Source organism: Branchiostoma floridae, chromosome 10, assembly GCF_000003815.2.
Source record: "Branchiostoma floridae strain S238N-H82 chromosome 10, Bfl_VNyyK, whole genome shotgun sequence".
In the NCBI taxonomy this organism is placed as follows: Eukaryota; Metazoa; Chordata; class Leptocardii; order Amphioxiformes; family Branchiostomatidae; genus Branchiostoma; species Branchiostoma floridae.
Window position 1 is genome coordinate 22,621,221 of NC_049988.1, and position 21,424 is coordinate 22,642,644.

General features: G+C 42.5%; 3 protein-coding genes across 3 annotated transcripts in view; all 3 read left to right on the forward strand.

Annotated features, from left to right (window-relative positions):
* LOC118424803 (zinc finger protein 665-like) overlaps nucleotides 1-21,424 on the forward strand; it is a 1,044,319-nt gene that overhangs the window by 789,629 nt on the left and 233,266 nt on the right. The gene's annotated exons all lie outside the window — the stretch shown is intronic.
* LOC118424824 (formin-like protein 2) overlaps nucleotides 1-21,424 on the forward strand; it is a 1,075,906-nt gene that overhangs the window by 761,941 nt on the left and 292,541 nt on the right. The gene's annotated exons all lie outside the window — the stretch shown is intronic.
* LOC118424811 (gastrula zinc finger protein XlCGF8.2DB-like) lies at nucleotides 12,024-14,566 on the forward strand. Its single transcript, XM_035833605.1, has 2 exons — nucleotides 12,024-12,058; nucleotides 12,806-14,566. Exons 1-2 carry the CDS (start codon nucleotides 12,026-12,028, stop codon nucleotides 13,769-13,771), a joined length of 999 nt encoding a protein of 332 aa, XP_035689498.1. The 5' UTR covers nucleotides 12,024-12,025; the 3' UTR covers nucleotides 13,772-14,566.

The following is a 21,424-nucleotide window of genomic DNA, read 5'->3' on the forward strand; positions in this document are numbered from 1 at the left end:
AACGATTACATCGATAAGTGTTACGTACGTTGGAATAGATTTGTTTGATCTTCTACCTCTCAGCTCAGATTAACTTCTTTTCCTAGAAAATTAGTCTGCCACTTGCAGAAATACAAAATGCCATTCGCACCACCTGATGCCACGTCATCCCTACAAATGAATGCAAATGTGGTCTTACGTCGACAGACTAATCAAGGTATTATTTGCTACGTTGATACATTTTTCTCAGTTATACTTTGCGCGACGGTTGTCTGTACAGTACGGTCCAAATGTACGAGCAAGCAGAGCCGGTCCGGTCCCCTTTCTCGCGCCCTGACAGCGGCCAAACCAGCGGGCCGCCACCAAAAGGTGCATCTGACCAACGGCAACAAGACGAAGGAGCTTCTCCAAACACGTACGCAGAAGCAGAGAGAGTGTACTACACAATCAAGGATCAAGATCTGCCGCCGTCTTTCCCTGGGGTGGGGCGGCAGCAGGAGTCACCCCAGGGGGAGGTGGGAACCAGCGGGCCGCCGCCCCAACACCCTCCTGTCCATCAGAGTGGTTCCCGCGGGGGTGTCCGCCATGGCAACGGCGCTGACAAACCACAAGAAGAGAAAGAAGGGGCTTCACACACGTACGAAGGCCACGCAGCGGACACGTCTGCAGGTAGCCGACATGTTTGTTACTTGCACTTTTCAGTTTTTCTAGTATGGATACATTTTGTTTTATAAAACGTGAATTTTCGTGTGGCAACTTGCCAAGGCTTAAGTCCTTTTTTGCATTTTTGGTCGGGATCCCTACATGGCCCGTTGGGACACATTGCGATTAATGGTTATTCAGGGATGTCCGGCCGGATTTGAAAAAGACGCCATGAGGAACACCCCAAGGTATCCGGCAGTCCACCGGGACAAATTTGTGGGGATCGGAGCCCGGCCGGGGCTACATCCTTTTGAAAATGTCCAAAAACAACGGCTTCCTGATCTGATGTCATTTTGTTGAAATCCCATTTAACATATTTGTTATTTATGCATTTATTGATCTGTTGAGTCGATATGTGGACGTTAAGTAAGTAAAGTAAAGGCACTCGTCGGTCTCGCAGGACCATGAGTAGTACTACATATAAATTCTACACAATGTACTTGTTGTTTAACGTCATGGTAAACTTTACAGACCGCACGTACTCGCGTGAAGTAAGCGGCCGCGGTGCTCTCTGTAGCTTCTTCCGGTCCCACCGCAGCTGCATCGCCGCCGGCATTGCCGTGCTGATCGCTGTGGGACTCGCCCCTCTGACGTTCATCAATAAAGAGGTAAACACTCTTGAATTGTAGCTTATGTTGTATAAAGTTTAACACAGATTCTCTTGTCGTTTTACTCGCGACGCTAACAAGACAGAACATGCTTTTTTTTATTTCCATAACATTTTCTCAAGTTTGGTATTCTGACAAACGTTTTAGGAAATATCCCAATTGTCCACCACTGTTGACGCCTTGAAGCGCGATCAAGACGACCTACGCCTACTGTCCACCACTGTTGACGCCTTGAAACGCGACCAAGATGGCATACGCCAACTGTGCACCACTGTTGACGCCTTGAAGCGCGACCAAGACGACATGTCCATCACTGTTGACGCCTTGAAGCGTGACCAAGACAATATGTCCACCACTGTTGACGCCTTGAAGCGAGACCAAGACATGTCCACCACTGTTGGCGCCTTGAAGCGCGACCAAGACGACATGCGCCAACTGTCCGCCACTGTTGACGCCTTGAAGCGCGACCAAGATGACATACGCCAACTGTGTACCACTGTTGACGCCTTGAAGCGCGACCAAGACGTCATGTCCACCACTGTTGACGCCTTGAAGCGTGGCCGAGACGACATGCGCCAACTGTCCACCACTGTTGCCGCCTTAAAGTGCGACCTGGACAAGGAGCGAAGCCGAACCACCGCCTTGGAGCAGCGTCTTCACGAAATGATTAAGGCGCCAGGTAACTTGATTTTCAGTTCTTATGTGTACTTTTTGTGATGGTTTGCAAAGAGGAAACTTTTGCGGTCCTGACTATCATTCTTAAGGCTTTGGGTATGTTGGCGTTGATCTATTAATGTCTACTGTTATGTTAAGCAACATTATTGGATTCAAAACATTGCTTAATTAAATTGATTATCAGTTATCAAATACAGGATTGTGCGTAGGTATCATCATATGTACATTCCTTAGCGTGATGTCAAACCCCTTTTTTCAGAATCTTGTCCTAACGGTTACGCAGAGTTCCGTGAACTCTGCTACAAGGCCTTCAACACATGGAAGGCCTTCAGCGATGCGGCCACGGTCTGTGGTGAAGACGGCGGCACCCTCGCCATGCCCCGAGACGCTGAGACCAACGCCTTCCTGATCTCCTTGTACAAGTCCGTGAGCAACAGGGAAGCCTACTGGTTTGGCCTGCACGATCAGCGCGAAGAGGGAAGCTTTGAGTGGGTGGATGGTTCTGCACTTGGAAACTACAGCTCCTGGTATCCGGGACAACCAGACGACCACATACGTATTCAAAACCAGGATTGCGTTCTTTACTCCGCACACTTATCCGGGAAGGACAAGTGGGCCGACGTCTCATGCGACTTGCCGTATCGCTTCATATGCCAGACTGTCCCAGGTACTTCTTATAACCGTATCATTTGTCTTGACTGATCAGGACAAATGGCACTGATATCTGACCTCTGACCGCATTGACCGTCCAATGACCTTATGAGGTTGTGATCTTGAGTTGTTTTTGTTATCAATGTATGAGTTGTTACTCTTTTGAGTTTTCCTAAGTTCATTGTATGATTTACAAATCCGAATTGGATTATTGCTTTGTTATGTTCAATCCTATGTAGTAATTAATTTGGTACTTATTATTATTATTGTAATAGGGCTCCCTTGGAAATCATTTACTACGGTAACTGAAGGGACTACCCTAAAGATCAATAAATAGATGAATCGTTTCTGAAACCTTCCTTTCTAGTGGAACATGGTACAACTCAAGTGTCCATCAGACCATGCACGTTAGACCATTGATCATTATAAACCATTCCAAAACACATTACTCCATATCTCATGTCTGATGTTTGTTTTCAGGACGTCCCTAGGCGACAGGCGGAACTATCTCCACCACTGTAAACCGGCCCTCCGGACACCTGCAGTAAAACTACTAGCCAGTAAAACGATTTGGTTTGACCTTAAGACGTTCATTTTCTGTTTTGGCGGCGTTTCCTACAAAACGATGAACTGACAGGACCGTAATCGCTTAAAAAGGTTCACTGAAGACATGACCGCAAACTGGCTCTCTGGACGTGTCCTGTAAAAAAATAAACTACGAATCAGTAAAACGTTAAAATCTAGCAATGGGCCCAAACAGCACTTTGTTTACAAGTTTGTTGAGTATTAAAATGACGCACAAGAAAGAGTGAATAGGCACCAAACCAATGAATCAGTGTAACTTTAGACACGCCTCACTTCTTACATATATTTCAGAGAATATTGTTTGGCACATAGCCAAAAGTTATTACTTAAGAAACATTCTAGAAGTAGAAAGCTCTTGATCAAATCCATTATTTTTTTGTTCTTAACATAGATTTCAGCTTTGCTAAGAATCATATATCTTACTCCAGGTTCTTGTCTGGGTTGTGTGTATGCTTGCAGTTTTACACATGGATAAAGCAATGGGCCCAAAACAACACGTTGTTTTACAAGTTTGTTGAGTAGTAAAATAACACATGAGAAATGGTGAATGTCATGATGCATTACATTGAAATTGTAGACACGCTTCAGTTCTCATATATATTACAGAGAATGTATCCTTATATTTTTTGCATGTAGCCAAAAGGTTTGTTTTACATAGGGAAGTCTAGAAAGTGATAAGATCGTGGTTTGGCTTAACAAATGCATTACTACTTCTTAATCTGGTGTTTTGTAAAAACACGGACACGGACAAAATGCAAGCGCTAAAACAACTTCATTGTTTTCACAGTAGACTGACTTATGACACTCTTTGTTGTTGTAGTAAACGAGGAAAATGCCTAATACCATAACAACCCACTATTTATTGATGGAAGGTGCTTTAACAATTTTCTTTATAAAAGCTGGTATGCTGTGCTCATGTGAGCCTCAGTGAGGGATCACTGAATAAGCCATATTGGTGAAGCCGATCTGTACATGTGTGGCACTGAATTAAAGTTACCAGCAGGAACTGTGGCTCCAGCTGTCTAACTAAGGGGTGACTGTGGTGAGAAACATGTCGGTTAGCGTGAGGATCAGTTCGCTCTATATATGATGATTGTCCATCGTTTCGACACTGACCATTAAAAAGTTGTACCCAAAACTGTGTTCCACTCATGGCGTTTTTCTCTTAACCAAGACAGCCCGGACAAACGTAAGTCCTGTTTCAGAACAAATCCTTCATTCTTGGTCTTCCTTCTGGTGGTTGTTTGTTTTGCTTCAAAAGGTGCTGTAGCAAAACTCCAACCAAGCAAACGGCTCCCCCTGGCGGCCAAGGTTATATTGCACCGTTAGGTAATCCCCACACTTGACAGCATTTTGACATGAAAATAGAATCTATAAATAGAGAAGCAAATAAAACAATGTTGCATTTATTCAACATATGTGTGACAGACTAAATTGATAAAATTTTACCCTGTAATTTTTATCAATTGATTGCAAACATTATTCCTTCCTGTAGCGCTGCATATCCGGACACATTCATTTGTCCAGTAGTACTCCACTCACAACAGGGTGGACCGCGGCAAATTCGATAATTGCGCTGTACTCATACTGCTAATATTAACATTAGAATAATTCATTTCTCTTAAAAGACGGTCTATTACCGAATTATGATAATAAGCTTATAAAGCTTGTTTACATATAAAGAGACACATTATGTATAACGGAACACAGTGCATTATCAGTCACCAATGCAAGGCACACAATGTCTGAAATGTGATTACGTTAACAACTGATTATTTCTGTGCTATGTATAAAAGAGATGTGAAGGAAGGAAAATTAACAACGGAAAAAATTAAAAAAAAACGGAAAGGTCAAATAACAAAGGGCAGCTCCTCTAAAGTGTAGGCGGAACACGCTGAACACTGAATGTGGATAAGCAGGCAATAAAATGACCTTTCACCCCACCAGGTCCGTCACCTTTCACCCTTGCTGCTCCAGACAGACGCTTGCAGGAGGATTGTGCGGAGGTAATAATCATCACTGGAAGCAGGTAAAAACGAGATATACATACAACATGACTGCATTATTATGAACTATAGGGGGTAGAGATCATTTCTATAGTATATGTACGACATTGGACAGAAATGTAAGACTTTTCGAGATGACGAAAATGGAGGTGGGGAGGGGGGCATCTTTACCTTCACCGAAACAGGTCGGAAACAAAGGGGGAAAAGCTCTTCTACTTCCTATTTATCGTTTCCAAACAAATAATGAACTGGCCAGACCGCTGTCACCATGGTTACTGGAGGTGTATGAAACACCCTGTGGTGTTCGGTTACATGTAGCAAGTATCAGGACAGAGCTCGAGGGGCTGGATTATTAATATGTTAGTGTCTGGCTAACCAGATCTTGTTTAAAACGGCTAGTTTACCCGACAAGCGACCGATAAATAGACTCAAGATGACGATGGGGTCGTTTAGGTCATTGGGAGAGTCTATTGTAAAATGGGAGGCGTTTTTATGACCGGTGATTGTTATGAGCGGTAGGCAAACACAAACGGCCTTTTAGGTAAAATGTCAAAGCTGTACACTTTGTGATAGCCTGGATTCCATACCCCAACCTCAAGATATATCTTTCGTTATGGAACTGCTAAACTTTCTTTCCAACACGAATTAATATAGGGACTTACCCTAAATTTTCGGTCAACTCCGTCGACCTTGTTCACAGAATGACCCTATCTCCAGCTGTGACGTCAGGAACACGCCACTTTTGCAGGAGGGGGTCATAAGTATCAGAGAGTCTGTGCCGCCCCCCGTCTCTGTTGAGTGTGGGCCGGTGGGCTCTAATGTACACTGCCTCCTTCACTCCTCGCGCGAAGAAATCCTGTTCCGAGTCTAAGATTTTGACTTTGTCCAACGAAATGGAATGTCCCGGAGACTCTATATGTAAATGTTGCGCCACCTCAGACGATTTGACAGAGCTAGGACGCCGATGTTCGAGGAACCTCGTTTTCAGTGCACGTTCCGTCTCACCAATGTACGTTTCCTTACAAGGGCCTTTGTTAGTTTTCCCTTAACACGTGATGTGGTACACCACCCCACACCTACTTTCTTTGGGAGTTTTGTCCTTGGGTGCCACTAGGAACTTCTTGAGTGTACGTGTCGGCTTGAAACAGGTCTTAATCCCGTATTTGTTAAAGACCCTCCTAAGGGCTTCCGAGGTTCCTTTCAAATAGGGCAAAACAACAAGACCTCTATTTGTTTTGGAAGAAGACCGGTTTTGGGTGGTGTTATTTGGGGGTTCTGATCTTGGTGTAGTAGCCTTCTTAATCGCCCAGTCTGGGTAGCCGCACACTTTCAATGCCTTAATCACGTGGTCTTTCTCTCTTTGTTTATCCCGCTGGTCTGTGATTATAGTCTCCGCTCTATGGAACAGGGTGCGGATCACCCCTAACTTATGGTCTAGAGGATGGTTCGACTTAAAGTTTAAATATTGATCCGTGTGGGTTTTCTTTCTGTAAATGTCAATGTGAAGTGTTCCATCTTCTTGGACAACTGTCAGGGTATCAAGAAAAGGGAGGGACTTGTTTTGTTCTGATTCAAATGTGAATTTGATATCTGGGTCCAAACTATTCTTTGGAATATTTTATATATCTTTCGTGTTGGGGTCTGGCAACATGGCTGTAGAAAGGTTCTCGAAGGCCCGTTGATCAGTGGGAGGAGAACCTGGGATTGATGGCCACTCTCACCACAGGTAGCCAGCTACAACACACCACAGTTGGTCAGCAGGCTATCACAGTAGCGAATCAGCTACGTTATGGATTCAAAAAGTACAGTTGGGGGTCTTTAACCAATCATGGCAGGGGTGTAATTACCTCCTGCTGATCCTGTGTTGTTCTATTGGTGGGGTTTTTTGCCCACTATAAGGTGCAAAATTGAGAAGAGTTCCTATCCCATCCGGCCAGACCCCTGCACGATAGATACTTGAGATCGGGCTGGGGTTTGGTAACCAGGCTAACTTTGTGACGATGAAATAAATTTGTCTTTTGTTGGAAATACATTGCTTATCATATTATCTTTAATTGATCACTTTCTGTCCCTGTATATTGGTAGCGAACGTGACTAGTATTATGTAAACTCGGCACAAAAAGTTTGGAATATCAACTTTGGCTGATCATACTTCCGTTGTTTCTGCATCAATTTCAATGTGTTACATATCAATAGAAAGCGTGTATGATTACGTGAAAAAAGGATAGATTGGACCCTTGACACCCGCACCCGCACCAACAGTATGATACAGTGTTGAACGTAAAAAGGGAAATTTGGGCACTTTTTTCGCGACCCACTGACCGACTGACGTAAGCAGCACAGGTGCTCGTTCCACGAATTTATAATCATAAAAGAGTTTGATACCCTCTGAAAGAAAATCATACACGCTTTCAAATGATATGTAACACATTGAAATTGAGGCAGAAACAACGGAAATATGATCAGCCAAAGTTGATATTCCATTTTTTTTTGTGCCGAGTTTATATTGGAAACATATATATGTATACAAATACACAGAAATTACAAACAGAAAAAAGAAACCAACACCTTGCCCTTAATAGCTTCGTAGGCTAGATCATGTAAAGGTAAAACATACTTGTTATCTTTATAGTTTTAATTGTTCTATTTCTTCTTTTCAGTTATTTTTCATTCCATTAGGTTCGACATGGCAGAGGCAGGTAATGGGTCTCCTACTGCTGTTCCCCAGAACGTCTGTGATGGGTCTCCTACTGCTGTTCCTCAGAATGTATGTGATGGGTCTCATACTGCTGTTCCCCAGAACGTCTGTGATGGGTCTCCTATTGGAGAGTTATGTGACTGGGATGCAGGTGAAACTGAAGAACAGCCAACATCGACCAGAACCAGTGCGGTCAGTCAACCAGAAGCAAACACTGGTGAGAAACCCTACATGTATGGGGAGTGTGGGTACAGGACAACTCACAACCAACATATGAGAACTCATACTGGAGAAAAACGCTACAAGTGTGACCAATGTGACTACTCTGCTGCACGAAAATCCAGTTTGGACCAACATCAAGCCAAGCACACTGGTCAGAAACCCTACATGTGCGGGGAGTGTGGGTACAGGACAGCTCAGAAGTCTCATTTATCCCGACACATGAAAACGCACAAAGGTGAAAAACCCTACAAGTGTGACCAGTGTGACTATTCTGCTGCACAAAAATCCCACTTGGACAGACATCTAGCCAAGCACACTGGCGACAAACCCTACATGTGTGGGGAGTGTGGGTACAGGACAGCGCACAAGTCTGACTTATCCACACATATGAGAATTCATACCGGTGAAAAACCCTACAGATGTGACCAGTGTGACTATTCTGCAACAAGGAAATGTCATTTGGACCAACATCTAGCCATACACACCGGTGATAAACCCTACATGTGTGGGGAATGTGAGTACAGAACAGCATGGGAGTCTCAATTATCCCGACACATGAGAACACACACCAGGGAAAAATCATTTAAGTGTGGCCAGTGTGACTATTCTACTTCACGAAAAGACACTTTGGACCAACATCTGGCCAAACACACTGGTGAGAAGCCCTACATGTGCGGGGAGTGTGGGTACAGGACAGCTCGGAAATCTACCTTATCCAAACATATGAGAACTCACACGGAGGAAAAACCCTACAAGTGTGACCAGTGTGACTATTCTGCTTCACGAAAAGACAGTTTGGACCAACATCTAGCCATACACACTGGTAATAAACCCTACATGTGTGGGGAGTGTGGGTACAGGACAGCTCGTAAGTCTGACTTATCCCAACATATGAGAACTCATACCGGTGAGAAACCCTACAAGTGTGACCAGTGTGACTATTCTGCTGCACATAAGTCCAGTTTGGACCAACATCAAGCCAAACACACTGGTCAAAAGCCCTACATGTGTGGGGAGTGCGGGTATAGTACAGTGCAAAAGTCTCATTTATCCCAACATATGAGAATTCATACTGGTGAAAAAAACTACAAGTGTGACCAGTGTGACTATTCTGCTGTACACAAAAATAGTTTGGCCCAACATGTGGCCAAACACACTGGTGTCAAACCCTACAAGTGTGACCGGTGTGACTATTCTGCTGCACTTAAGTCCGCCTTAAACAAACATCTAGCCAAACATACTGGTGATAAGCCCTACATGTGTGGGGAGTGTGGGTACAGGACAACTCAGAAGTCTAACTTAGCGAACCATATGAGAACTCATACTGGGTAAATAAATAACTACAAATGTGACCAGTGTGACTATTCTACTGCACATAAATTCACCTTGAACCTATATTTAGCCAACACACCTTGTGTCTTTCTTGACATAGCTTAACTGTAATATCCAACACAAAAATTGGACTCACCCAAATTGAATAAAATTAAAATCTTGGACATAAACCAGACTTTTTCGCTAGAGGGATCAAAGAAGAGCTTTACAACCATTCCCTGAATAAAGACGGTGGGCACCATAGGCTTCATGCAACTTATGCTCCACTGCTCACTGAGTCACGTGTTCTATCTGTAAAGCGTGACGTCACGGCAGCAGTGGATTGTTAATTCCTTGACAAAGACTGATGCTATTCAGTCGAAAATTTGGGTGAGTCCAAATTTTGTGTTGGATATTACAGTTGAACTACTTCAAGAAGAGCGAAGATGTAAATATGTTACAGGGAATGCAATGGGAGATGAAAAACACTTCGGAAATACAAGTTGTCATTGCCCACATTACAATACCGGAAGATACAACCTGTTTACTCTAGTTAGCAAAACGTTCCCTGGCTTTGCACATTGCACCGAACTACAAAAAAACTTTTTCTGCTAACACCACACCATAGCTGGCACAAATTAAATATAGAAACAGGGAGATTCCAACAAATCCCTATTAACCAGAGGGTTTGTCCATTCTGTCCAGAGTCAATTGAAGATGAATATCACTTTATGGTTGTATGTACCAAATATTCTGATATACGCAATTTTCGATACAGAAGGCTGTCATTTTATACACAAGGATTTATCTCAATGAACCTGAAGTGCAAATTCAAATACATCATGACATGTGACAATCCCTTCATGGCAGATATAGGAAAATATATCAAAGAAGGTTTAGACATTAGAAATTCCTCAAATGATTGTAAAAGCCTCCAATGACTTTAAGAAATTTATTTCATACTACAACTCCTGTATTAGTTAGATAAGGCGTTAAGGTATAGAACTGTAGTTAAATAGATGGCATACTTTGTACCTCTTACAATTGTTGTGCAATAAAGTTTATATATATCCCCATTCGATTTCAAGTGCATTGCAGTACGATGTTTCGTGAAGACATGTATATGACGTCCGGAGCACAACAGGTACAGCACTACTGTGACATGTAAATAACCTGTGCGTTGTACTACCTCCCATACCACCTCCGCCCGTGGTGATGCGGTCCAAATGACCAACTCCGCATTATCCCACACGCCGGATAATTGCACGAAATTCGCTGGCAAATTGGGTGTGCAATTATGCGGCTTCCACTGTACTAATGTTATAGAACATTCCAAGGTCAAACAAAAGAAAAAACAAAAATTTAGAATCCATTCTTCGCTGATAACACGATAGATAAAAAGGACGAAAAGGAAAGAAAGAAAAATCCAGAAAAGTCGCATAAAAAAGGGCAGCTCCTCTGAAGTGTAGGCGGAACGCGGTACACCACGAATGTGGAGAAGCAGGCATTACATGACCTTTCACCCCCATAGTCAGTCACCTTTCACCCCTTGCTGCTCCAGACAGACGCTTGCAGGACGATTGTGCGGAGGTAATAATTAACAGTGGAAGCAGGTAAGAACGAGATATACATACAACATGACTGCATTATCATGAAATATATGTGGTAAAGATTATTTCTATGGTATGTGGGCGACATTGGACAGAAAATGAGAAATGTAAGACTTTTCGGGGTGACGAAAATTGGGTGGGGAGGGGGGCATATATTTTTTAACGAAAACAAAGGAAAACATTGTTTTTGCGCTGTTTATTCTACTTCTTCTTCTCCAAAAAAAAAATGAACTGGCCAGACCGCTGTCACCACGGTTACTGGAGGTATAGCAGACACCCTGTGGTGTTCGGTTACATGTAGCAAGTATCAGGACAAAGCTCGAGGGGCTGGATTATGAATGTGTTTGTGTAAGACTAAAGAGATCTTGTTTAGAACGTCTACTTGACAGGCGACCGATAAATCTACTCAAGGAGGTTAAAGAGATTCTTTAACCTCCTTGATCTACTCAAGATGCCGCTGGGGTAATTTAGGTTGCTGGGAGAGTCTACTGTAAAATGGGGGGGGGGCTTTTATGACAGGTGATTTGCTAAAAAAAATAAGCTGTATGCAGTCTCTATAGGCTTGATGCTAAAATGACTGAGATTTTGTTACGATAGACAAAAAACTTATCCCCTCCTGGGAACGAATCAATTATTGTATAATCATAATCACTTAATGGCATGTGACTAGTAATACTAGTAGTACTAGTATATTGGAAACATATCCGAAAATGAAAAGAAGTTAGAAGCTCTGAGGAAGATGTCTGACAAACATCTAAACGTCAGCTAAGGTGAGATTATCTGGTTGTGTAAGAGAAACTTCTCTATGCCCATGTATATTATGTAACTGAAAAAAGAAAGGAAAACAACACCTAACTATAAATAGCTTGTTACGCTAGACCAGGTGAATATCAACATTATTTCTTTGCATGCAAACGCTATCTTGATTGGTCTATCCTCTTTCCTAATTTTTGTACACGTTTTGATCCAAAGTTCAACATGGCAGAGGCGGGTAATGGGTCTCCTACTGATTTATTGCAGTACTGTATGGGACCAGGGAGGTAAAGGGGCCATCGACAAACTCCAAAAGTTGCAATATAGGGCGGGCAGGGTAATATTAGGGTGCGACCACTACACTTCTCGGGAAACTGTCTTGAACTTACTCGGCTGGACCCCGGTAGCACAGCACCACAGAAGAGCTAAGGCTGTTTTCATGTTCAAGGCTCTCAACGGTATGTTTCCTCCACACATATCACATTTGTTCACTACATCTGCTGACACACATTCACACCACACCCGGCACAGTACACAGGGGGGGCTTCAACTACCAAGAACACGGTTACAATACAAGAAGAAGTCTCTCTCGTTTTCCGGTGCAGCTTTGTGGAACTCGCTACCTGCACACTTAAGAACAGCATCATCCATCTCTACTTTCAAAACCATCTACACAACAGAATACCACATGATCTGATATGTAATCTATCACGTCTTTTTTTTTTCTGTTCACATTGGTATGCAAATTCCCATTACTTATTTGATTTCATTTATGATTTCGAGTTGTATTAGGATTAATGTGTACAATTGATTTGCCTTATTTTGTCTTAGTTAAATTGCGTTATCATTTGCTGATTCTTGCTGAGTCACCATGTATTTGATTTTATACTGTTATCATTTATTGTTATGTATGTACGGGGTTTCCCCCCAGGGATCTTTGAAAAACGCCGGTCAGGCGACATGTACCCCTGGATAAATAAAAATAAACAAACAAAACAAACTGATGTTCCCCAGAACTTCGGTGATGGGTCTCCTACTGGAGTTGTATGCAGCAGGGATGCAAGCAAAGGCAAAGAGCAACCAACATCGAGCAAAACAAGTTTGGTCAGTCAACCGGAAGCAAACACTGGTGACAAGCCCTACATGTGTGGGGAGTGTGGGTACATGACAGCTAAGAAGTGTCATTTAGCCGATCATATGAGAACTCATACTGGTGAAAAGCCCTACAGGTGTGACCAGTGTGACTATTCTGCTGTAGCAAAATCTACCTTGAACAGGCATCTAGCAAAGCACACTGGTAACAAACCCTACATGTGTGGGGAGTGTGGACACAGAGCAACTCAGAAATCTGATTTATCCATACACATGAGAACCCATACCGGTGAAAAACCCTACAAGTGTGACCAGTGTGACTATTCTGCTGCTCACAAAAAAAGTTTCGACCAACATGTGGCCAGACACACTGGTGAAAAGCCCTACATGTGTGGGGAGTGTGGGTACAGGACGACTTACAAACCTACCTTATCCAGACATATGAGAACTCACACGGGTGAAAAACCCTACAAGTGTGGCCAGTGTGGCTATTCTGCTGCACTAAAATCCAATTTGGACCAACATCTAGCAAAGCACACTGGAGAAAAGCCCTATATGTGTGGGGAGTGTGGGTACAGAGCAACTCAAAAGTGTCACTTATCCAATCATATGAGAACCCATACCGGTGAAAAACCCTACAAGTGTAACCAGTGTGACTATTCTGCTGCACAGAAGTCTACCTTGAACCAGCATTTAGCCAGACACACTGGTGATAAGCCCTACATGTGTGGGGAGTGCGGGTACAGGACGACTCACAAGTCTAACTTAGCGCAGCATATGAGAACGCACACAGGTGAAAAACCCTACAAGTGTGACGAGTGTGACTATTCTGCTGCAGTAAAATCTGCATTGAACAAACATTGTAAAACACACCGCTGAAGAACACGTGTGAGGCATGTGATTTCGGGACATCTTAAGGACACTCCTTTATCTGGACTGATAGCGTACGAGTTTTTTTATGTTATCTAGCTGAGCTAAAAAGTCTGCAACATAGGTCATCTGCTAGTAGCAGATATATTATGCTGTATATGCAGCATTCAACATGCATGTAAGAAGAACACTCAATGTGCGTGTTTTATTTCAATATTTGAGAATAAGCCATCGCACAGTTACGAGCGTGCACACGCTGTGGTGATGTCACGTATTTTCAAAGTTCCAATTAACCCTTTCTTCCTTCTATCAAGGCGTACGCCTTCAGCGTTTTGAAGCCTCTGTAACCTTTAGTTGTGTGGAGTTTCCTGAGAAAGGCGGTTATGCCGACAGACACTTGAGTCAGATTTGAGTCTTGAAGATATCCAGGTGGAAGATAAGGCGCCCTCCGCGGTAAAGTCTATCCAGTCTTTGATAGTACGCGGGGAAAATGGTCTCTGTCGATACAGTATACTACTTTTAGTGGCTTGGTATGCAGCCAGTGCCTATGGCGGGAACACCGGGATGATTGACTAAGTTAGGTGCCTTGTCATGTGAAGTAAGCTTTTGTGGCATAAAATGTAGTTTTAGTGACTGCCTTGGCTGATATTTAAGAGTATAACTGAATAGAGAACATAAGGGAGTTAAATTAGAGTACAAATTCTAGCGAAGTTAGCCTCTTTGACATAAAGTGTTGTTTAGGTGACTCATGGCTGATATTTAAGAACACAACTGATTAATGAACATAATAAAGTTTGATAAAAGTACAAATTCCATTCGATTGTCTCTTGTGCGGGAGGTTCACAATATTATGCACGCATGGTGTAACTAACCGGTGTGTTATAGCATGTTAGTGTGAATGGGGTCCTGTGGGCATATACCGTATGCATCCCCATACAAAATTTTAGGTCATTTTGTTTTCATACAAAAGCAAAATAGCCAACACTATACCTTACAGTCTTAGTCTAAAAATTGCCACTTAAAAAATTCAACCATTTTTAAGTAATGTATGACAGAAGTGAAAATGAAAAACATGCACTGCACAACATACCAAATTTCAGAACATTTGCTTTTAATATACGGAAATTGTAGCCCAAATTATATATTTGTTGTCAAAATTGGTCAAATATCACCAAATAGCTCATTTTAGTCTTGTATGCAAATGCTGTGGATAGGGTAATGATACTTATATGGGCATATGCTCAATGCTCCTCTGCATCAAATTTCAGGTCATTAGGATGTAATACTGAGGCACAGGGGCCAAAAATCTATTTTAGGCCTAAAAATGACCCAAAACACTAAATAATGTCATTTTAAGGCCTTGATTAAAAAAATGTGGAAAAGAACGTCTGGCTATTTGCTATCTCAATGTAAAAGTTCAGGTAATTATATTTGGCCAAAAAATAAAAAGTTGAATCCATCTGAAGATTTGGCAGAAGGAGAAAAAATGAAAACAGGACAAAAGACAATTTATTTCAATCCATGTTTGGATTGAAATATAAAAATCCAGAAATGCCGTCGGATAAAAGTGTATAGGCCTAAGGCATATTGCTACCAACTAAGTTGTCAAATTAAGGTATAAATATTGGGGACCTCTCGAATAGTGTAGGCGGAACATACAACACAATAATGGGTAAGAAGGCATTACATGACCTTTCACCCCTGCAGTGTGACCTTTCACCCCTTGCTGCTCCAGACAGACGCTTGCAGGATTGTTCGGAGGTAATAATTATCACTGGAAGCAGGTAAGAACGAGATATACATACAACATGACTGCATCATTATGAAATATAGGGGGTAGAGGTCATTTATATGGTATGTGGGCTACATTTGACAGAAATGAAAGACTTTTCGGGATGACGAAAATTTCGGAAATGGGGTTGGGGAGGGGGGCATCTTTACCCTCACGGAAACAAAGGAAAACATTGTTTTTGCTCCATTTCTTCTACTTCTTCTTCTCCAAACAAATAATGAACTGGTCAGACCTTTGTAGCCTGGTGTCACCATGGTTACTGGAGATGTAGCAAACACCCTGTGTTGTTCGGTTACATGTAGCAAGTATCAGGACAAAGCTCGAGGGGCTGGATTACTCTCATGTCCCTAATAAACGTACCGGGACGTTTATTTTTTTCAGCCTCACAATCCACCCGGTACGTTCTTATTTTGGACGGTACGTTTATTTTTTTTCTGAAAATTGGGGCTTTGCTTAGCCAGGACCCTCAAAGAATTGAATTTTGGGGGTTTTCTGCCCATATTTCCACGATATTTTTGCTCAAAATTCCCTATTTTTCGGGCGAAACGGCGCGGATTTCCATGAGCGTGTACGCGTACGCGGTACTCTTTCGGTGATATCGGTCGATCTCGCTATGACGCTACGAAGTAAATGTTGTTCTTGGGGGAAAATAAAACACCACACTGACGTTTTGAAATACAATTTTTACATAAATAACTTTTAGTTTTAATTTAGTAGTAGTTTATAGTCTCTGTTCACATCGTAAACCAGCACCTTGCGCGAGGAATTTCCCGCCGGTCTGGTGGTTCCATGCGCTTTCGGCAGCGAGGCGGAAGAGTGCTTGGTTCACATAATAAATGCTGGACGTAAAAATAACAACTATAACTTCGTTTCCCTTGTAATATGAGTTTTGCCGCCGCAAATTCTGCCAAACGACAGGAATTCGTCGGTAAAAACAGCAAGTTCATAATCATTTCTAGTGTAAGCATCTCTCAAACCGCAACAACTTTCCTTTGTAGCTGCATGTGCCATTATGCCGAGGTGGTCACGTCGAAATAAAACTTTCTTAACGTAGGCTCATTTCTTTGACAAAAATCAATCTTAGTCTAGTTTTCACACAAATAACTTTTTATTTAATAGGTTTTAATCGTTTTTATACCGTAATCACTGTATTTTGTGCTACACATCAGAAATCTTGTTGCGATATTTTACCTTGGTAAAAGTGGAGTCGTCCACTGACCCCTACTGACCTTGTTTATTTGCTGCTGACGCCATCTTGGAGATAAGCGCAAAGACGGAGATTTCCATTTTTAGCCCGCGGAATACGAAAATTGGGACAGCGTACATGCATTTCAAGAACCTAAAACATCAGATACATGAACGGACGGTCTATTTGTAAAATCTGCCCATATAGCCTTCCAGTCTGCACAGAAATGACGATGTAGAGAAGGGTAGAAGTGCAAAGAGTCTGAGATGAGAAAAAAACGCCACGTGAATTCAACAACACTTCGCATAAAATCACATAATTTTGTATAATGTTTCCTTTATTTAATGTCTCCTTCATAAAGTGTCCAAGTTGAACCGACATCTTGCTGATGTAGTACAGAAAAAAAAACGTGATCCCCTCTTGGATAATTTACTATTTAGCTCAGCGTAACGCGGCTGGCCACGCGCCCGTGACGGCAGTGTTGGCATAGCGGCCGGACTGAAAATCGTCTGGCCGCGACCGGTGACCGCTATAGACTATTTCTTAATGCTTAGGTCAACGGGAAAAATCCAAGGGACCGACGAAAAGTGACCGCTATACTCAGGTGACCCTAAGGCAGGTTTCACTGCGAATTTCAACTTAACCTTTTATTAAAAAATTGAGAAAATATTCATGATTCGAACAAGATATCTAACATATAGTTCTTCAGCTCATAATTTATAGAACTAACTGATGTGGTTCTTAGGCATAAATGAATAAAAAGACCTACCTGCTTATCATCTCCTTTTCTTTGGACAGAAGTAGCATGTTCACAGTTAAATACATGTCAATTTGGTAATTTTCCGGGGGGTATGTTTATTCCGGGGGGTACGTTTATTAGATATTGACGATTTGTCCGGGGGGTATGTTTATTCCGGAGGGTATGTTTATTAGGGACATGAGAGTATGAATGTGTTTGTGTAAGACTAAACAGATCTTGTTTAAAACGGCTAGTCTAGCCGACAGGCGACCGATAAATCTACTCAAGATGCCGCTGGGGTCATTTAGGTCATTGAACGAGTCTAAGTTGTAAAACGGGTAGATCTTTTATAATAGGTTTTATGCTATGAGCTGAAGCCAATCACAAAAAGCTTCGAGCTATTATTTAAATGACCGAAAAAAATAACTAATCACTCCTTGGGAATAAATTACTTATTGTGTCATTTTATTTCTGTATAGTGAACATGGTTAGTAATATAATTGTATTTTGTAATTGCAAAAACACTCCCTTCCCCTCCAAAAAAAGAAAACAACACCTAATCTGAAATAGCTTGTCAGGCTAGATCATGTGACATTACCTGTTCTTTATATTTAACTTTATCTATCTAGTTTTGATTGACGTATTTCTTCTTTTCTAATATTTTCTATTCCATTAGGTTTGACATGGCAGAGGCAGGTGAGGGGTCTCCTACTGCTATTCCCCAGAACGTCTGTGATGGGTCTCCTACCGCTGTTCCCCAGAACGTCTGTGATGGGTCTCCTACCGCTGTTCCCCAGAACGTCTGTGATGGGTCTCCTACTGGAGATTTATGGGACTGGGATGCAGGTAAAACTGAAAAACAGCCAACAGCGAGCAAAACCAGTTTGGTCAGTCAACCGGAAGCAAACACTGATGAGAAGCCCTACATGTGTGGGGAGTGTGGGTACAGGACAGCTTACAAGTCTACCTTATCCCAACACATGAGAACTCATACTGGTGACAAACCCTACATGTGTGACCAATGTGACTATTCTACAGCAAAGAAAAGCAATTTGGACCAACATCTAGCCATACATACTGGAGATAAACCCTACATGTGTGGGGAGTGTGGGTACAGAACAGCTCAAAAGTCTACCCTATCCAGACATATGAAAACCCATACAGGTGAAAAACCCTACAAGTGTGACCAATGTGACTATTCTGCTGCGCTGAAATCCACTTTGGACGTACATATAGTCAAACACAGTGGTGACAAACCCTACATGTGCGGGGAATGTGGACACAGGACAACTCAGAAATCTGCCTTATCTATACATATGAGAACCCACACAGGTAACAAACCCTACAAGTGTGACAAGTGTGACTATTCTGCTGCACAGAAGTCTGCCTTGAACCAACATCTAGTCATACATACTAGTGAAAAACCCTACATGTGTGGGGAATGTGGGTACAGGACAGCTCGAAAGCATGACTTAGTGCAACATATGAGAACTCATACCGGTGAAAAGCCCTACAAGTGTGACCAGTGTAACTATTCTACAGCAAAGAAAGGTAATTTGGATTATCATCTAGCCAAGCATACTGGTGATAAGCCCTACATGTGTGGGGAGTGTGGGTACAGGACAGCTCGGAAGTCTGACTTGTCGCGACACAAGAGAACTCATACTGGTGAAATACCCTATAAGTGTGACCAGTGTGACCTTTCTGCAACAAAGAAAGACTATTTGGACCGACATCTAAGACAACACAGACACTAATGAAAAACGCTACATGCGTTGGGAAGTGACCAGTGCGACTATTCTTTAGCAAGGATATCTGCATTTGTAATCCATTGAGAAACACAACAGTGTACGCTTGAGAAATATGATCAGGGCATTTAACTCTTGTATCCAAACTTATATCGGAACAGACAGTGTACCAGTGTTGTATGTTATCTAGCTGTAGTAAACATTGGTGGAAAACTCTGAAAGCATAGGGGCTGAAAGAAGAACTCTACGAGAGAAGTCATGTACTAGTAGCTGAAATATATGTAAATGCAGGAAGTCCTTCACGTGTCCTATTCTAATACATGAGAACAAGTCATCTCACAGTTACGAGTGTGTATATGCTGTGGTGATGTGTTCTATGGTCAGTTATATTCCTTTTTCTGTTGAAGTTCTGTAAAAGAATATAACTATTATGTGAAAATTGGGAAGTTTAATAAAAGCACATTCTATGCATTCTGTGGAAGGTGCACAATGTTGTGCTGGCCCGTTGGTCTATCCCAGAAACGCCACTGTTTACGCCGAGGTCTCCATATTTGGTTGGACACTTTTTTGACGTTTTTGGATGCTCTGCTATGAGGATTGATGCATAGTTCGTAATCTACGCGATTGAAATCTATTTCACAGCCGCTGAGCCTAGATCTTAGGTGATTATATGTGGGATAGATCTGCCCATGGAGGACGTCCCAAACATGATTGGGTTTGTGCAAACTGATTTTTTTGTAGATTTGGGTTACGTATATGCGATCTTCTATCACAATCTAACTTGGAAGAAACAAAGTGCACGTTCTGGATAAACACGTCAGCTTATAGAGGACTCGTCCCGATCGGAGCGCATCCTGGGTATCCAGAAAGCTGTCCTTCTCTTGCGCCATGTTCTGGGTATCCCAGATGTGCTTCGAAGCGCGTCTGCTGTAGAAGGGGTGTTGTACCAAGGTAGAGCGTCTGCTGTAGAAGGGGTGGCGTATCCCAGAAGCGCGTCTGCTGTAGAAGGGGTGGCGTATCCCGGAAGCGCGTCTGCTGTAGAAGGGGTGGCGTATCCCGGAAGCGCGTCTGCTGTAGAAGGGGTGGCGTATCCCAGAAGCGCGTCGGCTGTAGAAGGGGTGGCGTATCCCAGAAGCGCGTCGGCTGTAAAAGGGGTGGCGTATCCCAGAAGCGCGTCTGAGCGGGTGTTAGACATTTGTTACGCAAATTGTCTCCTTATTGATTATGCAAATCAAATACCGATTTTCTTAATTGATATTTAATTATATGAAGCATACTTCAGGTATGTACATACGAAACATCACGACGATCTGTCAACCTTATTGAGTTATACCCTTTCAGATTCTGACACTACGGTCCCTACAATTCCAAACATGTCACAATGGACGCCAAACTTATACCACTTTATCTCTGCCTCAGCAGCCGTCTACCACTCGATAAAATAGCCACAACATCTCCAGAACTCGAGATATTAAACCAGAAGTTCCGCTACAGTACTGTGACAAGCCGCTAGGGGGCCCAGGATCCTCATCAAGGCCGACCCACCATAAGATTACAATAGTCTCTATCCAGGCGTACCTGACTTATGCTGGTCTTCTAAAACACATACATATATACAAATATACATACAAACATACATACATACAAATTGTACCTGAAACATAACCTCTTTGGCGAAGAAAGAAAAGGCATTAAAGGCATTTAAGGAACCAAGAGTTAAATACCAAGAGAGACTATTGACTCAAATGCAAACCATGTGTTACTCAGCACCAAGAGGCCACGTCTAGCGAAATAATAGACGTTAAACGAGGACAACAACAACAACAACAACAAAGCATTAAGAAGAAAATCCCGAAAGGTTTTATGATATGGGCTACTATTCAGTGTGTTGGCGGAACACGCTGCACGCTGCACACTGAATGTGTAGAAGCAGGCACAAAAGATGACCTTTCACCTCACAGTACCAGTCACCTTTCACCCCTTGCTGCTCCAGACAGACGCTTGCAGGAGGATTGTGCGTAGGTAATAATCAACACTGGAAGCAGGTAAAAACGAGATATACATACAACATGACTGCATTGTTATGAACTATAGGGGGTAGAGGTCATTTATATGGTATGTGGGCTACATTAGGCAGAAATGTATGAAGTCTTTTTGTGGTGACAAAAATGCGGGGTGGGGAGGGGGGCATCTTTAC

Bases quoted from the DNA above. Each gene is read 5' to 3' on its own strand.
- LOC118424811 (XM_035833605.1), top strand. From the start codon at position 12,026: ATGGCAGAGGCGGGTAATGGGTCTCCTACTGAT. The intron at 12,059-12,805 runs TTATTGCAGTAC...AAACAAACTGAT, and splicing joins GTAATGGGTCTCCTACTGAT to GTTCCCCAGAACTTCGGTGA.